General features: G+C 37.4%; 2 protein-coding genes across 5 annotated transcripts; both read right to left on the minus strand.

The window, feature by feature from the left end:
• Positions 1 to 793: 793 nt before the first annotated feature.
• On the minus strand, positions 794 to 1,554 carry LOC126623921 (putative germin-like protein 2-1). 2 transcript variants are annotated; one of them, XM_050292895.1, is made up of 2 exons: positions 1,440 to 1,554; positions 794 to 1,332 (listed from the first exon to the last, which is right to left on the minus strand). In XM_050292895.1, the coding sequence occupies exons 1-2, from the start codon at positions 1,552 to 1,554 to the stop codon at positions 794 to 796; spliced, it is 654 nt and encodes a 217-aa protein (XP_050148852.1). The 2 variants fall into 2 exon arrangements, with proteins under 2 accessions (XP_050148852.1, XP_050148853.1); XM_050292896.1 differs by having other exon boundaries at positions 794 to 1,325; positions 1,436 to 1,554.
• Positions 1,555 to 2,243: 689 nt separating this feature from the next.
• Positions 2,244 to 9,390, minus strand: LOC126623890 (small RNA 2'-O-methyltransferase-like). 3 transcript variants are annotated; one of them, XM_050292869.1, is made up of 9 exons: positions 9,219 to 9,390; positions 7,853 to 8,125; positions 7,100 to 7,189; positions 6,110 to 6,567; positions 5,771 to 6,016; positions 4,139 to 5,240; positions 3,915 to 4,031; positions 3,297 to 3,428; positions 2,244 to 3,147 (listed from the first exon to the last, which is right to left on the minus strand). In XM_050292869.1, the coding sequence occupies exons 2-9, from the start codon at positions 8,123 to 8,125 to the stop codon at positions 2,698 to 2,700; spliced, it is 2,868 nt and encodes a 955-aa protein (XP_050148826.1). In that variant the 5' UTR covers positions 9,219 to 9,390; the 3' UTR covers positions 2,244 to 2,697. The 3 variants fall into 3 exon arrangements, with proteins under 3 accessions (XP_050148826.1, XP_050148825.1, XP_050148827.1); XM_050292868.1 differs by having other exon boundaries at positions 7,853 to 8,146; XM_050292870.1 differs by lacking the exon at positions 9,219 to 9,390 and adding an exon at positions 8,998 to 9,151.
• Between the last annotated feature and the right edge of the window lie 306 nt (positions 9,391 to 9,696).

Here is a 9,696-nt window from a genome sequence, read left to right on the forward strand (position 1 = left end):
AACAATCAAACATATGAACCAGCACCTATTTGCAGATGTATGCAGGCTAATTAAAATAGTTTTGAAAAAATTAACCGTACTATTTGTTTTTAGTGAAGCAATTTTCCAATCTATAAGTTCTGAAGCAGAATGACACAGGCTAATTAAAATATTTTAGAAAAATATTTTCCAATCTATAAGCTTCACTAAAAACAAATGAGATTTTCAAGTTTTATCCAAAATGTATTGTTTATTTCTTGGTAATATTAACATACAAAGGCTTAATTTTGTACAATATTTTGTTCTAACAAATTCTTTGGCCATCTCAAAATAACGCTAGTGTCACCATCTTACACTCTATGATGTGCTGCTTAATTAACATTTTAGTTTTTAGAATTAGCATACGAAAACATTCCTTTTCTTACTAAACATATAATGATAAAAAGTGGTGTAAATAAATTCAAGTATTTGATGGATTTGGTGGCCCCATCTTTCCTTGATTCCGAGTTGGTAGACCCGGCAAGGCCTTTTCAGGGGTCACTCTCTTTTATTCTGCTATACTCTTGTCATGGTTCCTTATTCTTAATAATATCGTATCTTTTATTAAAAAAAAAAAGTTAACAATAATGATAAAAATTAAATAAAGCATGTATTTTCAATGTTCTTGTGTTGTCATAAGGGCACTCAGATATGAATCAAGATTGATATCAAAGAATTTCATACAAAACCCTAAAAGTATGTATAAAGTATAAACTGGGGATGAATGATGATATTAAATAACAAGAACTAATTTAATTCGATGCATGGAAAACATCTAAAATTTGGCTTGAAGATCGCTAATTACGGATTTGTCCACCTGAAAAGACTTGGCAAGAACATCCTCAGAAATAGCAGGATTGGATCCAAACACAACGTTAGCAATGGTGTTGACTCCAGGGTTTTGGCTGCTCAAAGAAGATAGAGAGATGGCAGTTCCAGAACCCAGGTTTTGCTGATAGTGAACTAGTCCAACAGGGAACACAAAAACATCACCCTTCTTAAGGACCTTCGAGAAGAGCTTGTTCTCGGGGTTTGAGGTCACAAACCCAACATTGAGCTTGCCTTTCAAGACCGTCAGAATCTCGGTGGCGCGGGGATGGGTGTGGGGAGGGATAACACCCATTGGCGCGTAGTCGATGCGAGCTAGCGAGATGCCGAGGGTGTTGAGTCCCGGAAGTTGAGCCACACTGACAGGGGTGACTTTTCCACCAACAGGGTTTGAGGTGTTGCCTGGGATGTGAAGTCCACTGAAGAAGAAATGGTCAGCTGTTGCAAGCTTCGAGTCCAAGCAAGGCAGACCATTTACTCTTGCAACTGTGATATATGAACAAATCCAATTCACAAACCAAAAGTTATAAGTCAGTACCAAATGCAAATTATAGTTTATGATTTTAACCTAATTAACCTATATCGACACAAACCTGTGCTAGTAGCGTCAGCAACACAAAAATCTTGCAATGGACTAGGCTCAAAAGCAACGACTAGAGAACATGTGACGGCTAGGAAAGTAGTTAATACCAAAAGTTGGGTTGCCATCTTAATTTTTCACCTTCTTCTATAAGATTATATGTGAAACTATTGCAAACGAGAAATTTAAAAGATTGAGAGAGAGAGAGAGAGGGGTGAAGGAATTGTTGGATGGACTTGGATATTTATAGAGAAGGTAGAACTAGTGATGGCTTTCAATGAAGAACAACGACACAGAAGAAAGCGCGGCCGACCGGCCGGCCTTGCATTCTGGACACCGGAAAAGTCTTAAAGCGTTCAGTTAAAGCCAAATGTAAACAGGTGCATCCACTGAATCCAAAATTTGTTCAAAGGATTGTAGTCATTTCTTAATTTTCTATTCCTCCTGAGTGTGATGTGCATTTAGAATTCTTCATGCATGCGTTAAACATATCAAGCCAACGTCTGAGTTTTTTGTTTGGGCACCCGGCTGGGGCTGATATGGTCCGAGTATCAGTTATATATTGCTTCATGTCTTTGTCGACGTACTAATTTTGGTCTTTTTTTTTTCCCAATACCAAGTCTTAGGGGGAGGAGAATGATTGTAAACTATATTTATCGAATTTTTTTTTTCTGTTGGCCCGACGGACAAGAGGAATTGTGTAAAGATGCAGAAAGGGCTGTCTCACGGAGTCCGGCAAGCATAGCCGGAGGAAGGGGGATCGGAGCTGTTCAGTGAATTACTTGAAAGACAATTTGCGATGAGAATAAGCAATGCATTCTGCACCTGAACAACCATAATATATGATCATATAAGAATCTCATACAATTCTGAAACTTTTAAGGCCACAGACAGAAGAAAATAAACCAGTGTGTCATGATGCTGCATATCATTAATTTTTCGGAGAGGATATCTTTTGACCTATTGAGGAAAATAGATTTTGCCCACCGGTGGTGGTGAGCATCACCACCACAGAATAAAAATCAAAATCATCAAATGGCACATATTATGGTGGTAATCTATTCTCCTAATGCTAGTTGACACCAATCCATTCCCATACAACTTTTTGTAGACGTTCTAAATCTGCAATAGGAAGATCATCTCCCGGAGGTAGGGATCCCCACCGTCTGAAACCTGGTTTTCTGTCACTAGATACCCCGAATCCAGTTCTAAGTCAAAATAAAAGCTCTGTTTCATGGGTTTGGAAAATCCTGCACGAATATCTCAGTTCATCAGAGAGCAGATCTTGGCCTATCGCTGCTATTCCATTCCCATATAACTTTGAAAGGTTGTTCCAGATCTGAAACCTCTGGAAAAGCAACTTCCTTTGTTACGTGTTCCTGTCTGAAGACAGCAATCTGGGAAGCAAAACCTGGTTCTGTATCACCGGAACCCCCAACTCCACTGAACTCAACACTGTAGTTGTGCTTTGCAGCCAATTCAGTCGCCCAGCAATTGAACTGCTCTCTCGTCCACTCGAACTTGTGGTCATGGTTACGAAATTTACATTGTGCTTGACTTTTGTCCTCCGGGTCATCTTCTTGGCTTGACAAATTGGATTTCTGGAGTATCACATTGTATTCGTAGTTTGGAGTGGAGACAATAAGAACCCTTGGACGAAATAAACTTAGCACCACGTTGCCAAACTCGGATGCTTGATCTTCCTCCATATGCTCTATTACCTATGATTTCCAATCAGAGTAAGCAACATTATAAACGAATTACAGTACAACGGGGACATCACGCTTGATATCTGTGAAAACAGGAATATTTACAGATTTTATGTGGCAGAACTTTCTAAGATGTGTTTAAAAGAAAAATAAGAGATTACCTCTAAGCAAGTGCCAATATCAAATCCACTCAACCGGGAATCAAAATTTGTAATTGAACCATCGTAAAGAATTGCTGAATTCATGGCTGACGTAATGGCATCTGAAGTTGAGTTTAATTTGGAATGAAGTATCTGCAATATTAACAGAAAACTAAGGTTCATGGCTAAGGCAAGTGTTTAACTAAATGAACTTTATGGAAAATCAAACAAAGAACAAATATCTAAAATCAGCACACTAATACAAATGGAGGAAACAATTCTATTTCATTTCTTGTACCCACCATGACCAAGCAAACACACGGATAAGGTCCATCCTAACAAGGGATCCTTTAAAATTAAGTAAAACCAGTATTAATTCTCTAAACCATAAATTAGAAAAGTCTAAACAAAGTGTATCACAGGTCTACGGCAAGGCAAGATGTCACCCATTCCCTAATAAATGTTTTGGCTCTCTAGTGACAAAATCACCAGCAACTATCTATATATGTAGGACCCAGCATATCTGTCACATTATTTATTCCCGTAAATGTTTAAATTAAAAGATAATAGCAGAAAAAAATAGAATAACCAGATATATACTCTAAATGCAAAAATCAGTGGTTAAATTATGATTCAGACCTTTGCCGCACGAGCAAGACTCTTTTGTGAAATGTCAACACCAGCAATTTTTTCCAGAGAAGTTGGATAGTTTAATAAAGAATCCAACAAACTACCAGAGCCACATCCAAAGTCAACCTGCAACAATTACAAAGGACATGAAACTTAATGTCATATAAACAGTGTAATAAAAATTTCAGCTTGATAAACGGTGTAAAGCCAAAAGATGATAAAAACTCATTTACCAAAGTAGTTGCACAAGATTCTTTGATGCTTTGCACTGCATATTCCACACGCTGTTTTGAAAGTGGAGGGCTGAAAAAAGCCTGCTCCATTCTATCCTCTAGTGGTTCGGTTACCCCCAACAAAGTTATAGTGTACTCCAAATAGCAGGTTTCTGAAGACAATAAGGAACGCATCCTAGCAGAATCGCCAGCTGCGGCTAAAACCAACTCTTGAGATGGCAAATCCATACTGAAAAAAGCCGACTGACCAACAGTCATTTGTGTAATAACTGACTCGAGATGTGGGATCACTGCTCCAGATGCTATCTCAAACTCAAAGTCATCACTACTTTCCAAAAGTTCTTTCGTATGTTTGCCTTCAGTCACCAAAGAAGTAGAATAGCTTACACATGCTAAGGACCCAATAGATGGACAAACACCAGAATCCGGTCCTTCTATACTTAAGGAACGAATTTCAATTCCAGGGAGAGCAAACAGCTCATTCACAGAGTTGGAAAATGATAATTTTCCTTCTTCAGTCTCTTTATGCCCAACAGTATGAATATGATGGCACAGCATAAATGTTTTAATAAAGTTTTGGGAATCAAATCTAATGTTGTGGCCATCAGCAGAAGCGTTTAGTCTCTCTAAAGGCATAGTTGGATCCCCAAAATATGCATTCAACCATAACAGAACTTTCAAAGAAACATTCTGAATGGCATCACTCTGCTTCTTAAAAGTCTCTTTTGGTGAGCACTCTAAAATAAAATCCTGAAACTTCGAAATTATTTTTACTTCACATCTAAAGCTACCTCCGGATTCAACTATCTCCTTTACACCAGCATCAACAACACAGCCATTTGCATATTGTGTCTCTTTCCCAGCCAAGTCTGTCACCTTTAACTTCTTGTGTGATATTGGTGACTCGGATGATTCTTCTAGAGTGTTTCGAGGAGAAAAGATGGGCTCAAGCCGGTGCTGGCGGCAGAATGTACACAGTATCTCCCTTGGAATCGAACCCTTCCATTTTGCCTTGGCAGTAAATGCTAAAGGTAACTCAGCTGCAAGTATTGCTTCTCTGGACAACTTGTAAATTCCACTTGGTGTCTTGCCAATGACCATCCTGTAAAGTGTAGACTTAGATTTTAGGTATGATTGAATTATGCAATGTTGTACACTTTTATTACTGAATGATGCAGCAAAGAAACAGGTGGAGCGTTCCTCTTTTCTATATACTTTTCAAATTTGGATTTTGGAAAACAGTAAGTACCGTGCGGTTTTGAAGGATATGTCCTAGTGGTCTAGGTTAAACAGTATTCGGGTCTTTAGTATGAGAGTTGGAAGCATTTTCTTCCTAGCAGGGATTAATATTTCATCATTTTCCAACCAAATGTATTATATTTTTATAACTAATAAAGCCAGAAATTTCTAAGAGTTTTATGAGTCCTATTCCTTCTCATTTATTTGAGAGGGATGATGCTACAGAACCAAAGTATTTTTCCAACTATCACACATACAGTGGGTCCAACAATATGCATATGAAGGTTGGGAGAAGAGTTTGGTTATGAAGCACTTTTTCCATTGGCACAAAAGCAAGGTAAAAGAAGAAAAATGTTTTTAAAAGGTGAACAGTACAGCAAAGTCAGAAAAAACCTGTGATATGATTGCAGGGATACATCTTCGTAGAAAAGGTCTTTGGACCTCCATGTGTATCCAATGGATGCCAAAACAGCGTCACCATATATATCTTGGCCCGACAAGTAACTTGCTCTTGCATTGAAAGATCCTTCAGAGTTACAAGCTCCTTTGGCATTTAGAAGATCTGAAGAGATATCCAACAGAGATTTCTTAGGAGCAGCAAAGTACAGTCTTGTCTCAGAGGAAGCTTTACCTATAGGCCTGTCAAAGAATTTGTATCGCAAGTTAAGCACAGATGGTTACAGAGTCAACAAACTGTCCTCCCAGTTTTTCCACATTATCCTTTTAACATACCTTGAGATCAGAATGTCAGCAGCGTTCAATAACCCAAGTTGTTTTGCTATAACATCCAGGAAATATTCAGAAGATGAGAGATTAAGGATTACTCTTTCAACACTCTTCTCTAATGAACATGGTACATTTATGGCTTCAATCGGAAATATTTCTTTGGAGTCCGATTGCTCAACAGATGATGACTCTATTAATTCAGGAGTGTATGGATTCTTCCTCCTAATCCAGAGCTCTTCCTCAGAAGTAGCAAGAAGTCCAGATAATTTAGCAGCAGCCCTCATAACATACAATATAGCCAAGAAAGGATTTGACTCCACCTTGGGATCAATGGATTTACACATATTAAAAAGGGTTGCATCAAAGACGGCAATGACTGCAGCAGGAATTTGACCAGAAAGATCACCTTCTCTTTGCAATGCTGCTCTGAAGTGACCACTCAGAGGATGAAGAGCTGGAAGAAACTATAACAGTGAAACATAAGAGAAAATGTCAAAATAATAACTCAAATCAGTGCTTCAAGAATATCTCAGAAACTTATTTCCTAAAGCAATCCAGGTCAAGAAATATCAGACAATTCACTTCCATCTCCAAATAGTCAAAGCAAACTGAGTCCTTGAAAAAGATTTACAAGTTGAGAAGAAAGTGAAAGATAGAGAGGTAAAGAGTACTTGACAGAATAAGCAAAAGAATTTATCGATTTAAGCATGTGTTATTACGGATAGGTTTTGGAACAAACTTAGGAACAAAGTTTCAACAGACATATATGTTTATGCATACAATAGGAGCACGACCGTGATATAAATAAGCAGTAAGCGCTTCCAAAGCTCTCAAATTCAAAGACATAACAGGGATGCTAGGTCAAAGAAAAAGTTAATACTCTTGTCCAATTAAAAGCAATTAGGTAATCAATACATAAATTAAGAAAGGTGATCATCATATGCTTTTGTAAAAACTAATGTAGACATTTAGAACATGTATTAACTGTTTACCAACCTCGTCTGAAAATAAAAAATTGACACGAGAGACTAACTCATCCCATGCTTCCTGCAGAGTAGGGACTTTTGTTGAGGGATTAATGCCTAGCTGCAGGAAACAGAAACAAATTTACTAACCATAATCATAAAATAAGAAAGAAAAACAATCTTGCAAAGTTTTTAAAGAGGCAGTAAGCTAATATAACCTTCACAAGTGTAACAGCACACAACTACTAAAGTAAATATTCTTAGAAGAAAAAAAACTACATAAAAAATTATACATACAAAGAATAATTCTATAAAAATGAGCAAACACGTATATCAACATTTTTTATACTGTAGGGCAAGAAAATAATTTGCTTCCTAATTCCAACCATTTAGGTCCACTATCCCTCGTCCAGGTGTCTAGATGAGAAAATTTCTTTCCACCGACACCAGATCCCCTTGGCTCATACACCCACACAATGGAAGAAAGGTTTTACGGTAGCAAAAACACAAATACTTTTAAGTAAGAAATTTATCTTCCATATCTAGCTGTCCAAAACAGGACAATTGCTCATGCTCCTCATTATTCATTAAAGCGTCAATATGTAACTGATCAAACGTCCAGATTGAGATGGGTGATGTCCAAACAACAACCATAAGAGGATCAGACAAATCAATGTGGGAATCTCAATTCTAATTATAATTGTTGAACACTGAGAAGAATTTCCATTAACTTTATTGGGGTAGTTAAACAAATAATAGATTACAAAAAGGAGAACAATCCAACCTTTTCTAAGGCCAATTCAGCAGCAGACTGCTCTGCATCCTTCTTCTTTTTAAAGGTTCCAGATACGACAGTAACTTCTGGAAGTTGCAAGGTACAGCGATAAAGGCAAGGGCCCTTCTGCATAATGGCCAACCCTGGACATCCATTTTGAGGAGACTCGTGCACTTCCTCCACTTCATAGCAGGCTGTGCTACCGAACTTTTTGTGTATAATAGCCTTAGGTGTAAAGGTAGTGTTTCGCACTGCAACAGTTGCGGCTCCTTCAGTTTCCATCTGTACCCAAGAGGTCTTCAACTATAAGTTTTTATATACATTAGATAGGATGTCCTTTATGTACTTAAAAGTTACGGTTATAATCCAATAATGAAATCAGATGAAAAAACTTTTCTATCCAGCTACCAAACGACTACTACTTATGTGATTACATTGCAAGATAGCTAAACGGACAAATCTCAAGGAACAAAAACCAATGGCACATTCCATACATTGGAGTAAACAATAGGCCATAATACCCAAAAACACGACACCAGTACGAAAATAAAACATAGGCCGCAAGACAATGTCCGTATAACCACAACTTAAGATTCAATGTCTCTCGTTCGACAGTTTCTAAACAATCATCCTGAATAAATGCTTTAGATTAACCGAAAAAGAGAAGGAAAAAACCCTGTGGATATCCTCAACCCAAGTGACCAGTAGCCAAAAACAACTGGAGAAATTAAACACAAATTATACATTTGAGTAAGCATAAAAATGATAATGTCGTCATTTCGAATGACTATCATATCAAAACCAACAGATTGACAATGAAAAACAGAATGCATTATATAAAGACAATATTTGTATTAAATGGTAAAGAAAGCAAACATATTTCATCCCAAGAACATATATCAAATGAAAATAAAAATAAGAACCCAAAATTCCTAATTCTTTTCGTCAGTAAAGTCTCGAAACAACAAGACAATAAACCAACTTTTGATCCCCCAAAAGTCCATTTAATTATGATAACATTTAGTCGCTGGGTGATCATAAACGAAAGATCATAAATTCAAGATAAAAATACAAAATAAATTTAAAAAACTAAACTTTTAGCTAATAACACAGCAATGCGCTAAGTAATCGTAACAAAGGTGGCTGAAAATTACTGGGTTCCTTAGAAATTGACAAACGGAGCTAATTGAACAGAAAATTTGCACAGAAAAGTTAGGGGAATACTGGAATTTGTTGGAAAATTGGAGATAGAAAAGCAAACCCAGTTCAAAAAATCAACGGAATATTTGCAAAAAGGCATCAAAAGGTGGTGAAGATATAAAGCAATGGCAGGCAAGAGAGGGTATACGATCAAAGAAAAGAGCAAAGGCCGTACCTTTTTGCATTCACAACGGCAATGGCCGAGCCTGAGAGAGGAGGGAGAGAGGCACAGAGCAGAGAGAGAGAGTGAATAACGTGTGCGTTGGTGGGGTTTTAGTGGGCAGCAGAAACGATATAGAGAGAGAGAGAGAGGAGGGAGAGGTTTTGGAGGAAGGAAAGCAAAGAATATCAACATGAAACTTGTACATATGCTTAAACTTGGAAAAAGGGTCGTCTCGTAACTGTTTATCGTACATCGTACGGTTAAAATTTATTTTAAATTTTAAAATTTAAAATTAAACATAAATAGTACCTAATAAAAACTAACTGTATAATGTATGATGAACGATCATAATCACAAAATCCTTAAGATCATCGAGAAAAAATCCAACGAGAATCCTTTCCCTTAAACTTGTACATGCGGTTGGGGTTGGGGGGACCCCGGCACTCGGTCTTCTTTTTAGTCCTTGCCTTGCTTGCTAAGGAGTAAGCCC

This window comes from Malus sylvestris, chromosome 5 (assembly GCF_916048215.2).
Source record: "Malus sylvestris chromosome 5, drMalSylv7.2, whole genome shotgun sequence".
In the NCBI taxonomy this organism is placed as follows: domain Eukaryota; kingdom Viridiplantae; phylum Streptophyta; class Magnoliopsida; order Rosales; family Rosaceae; genus Malus; species Malus sylvestris.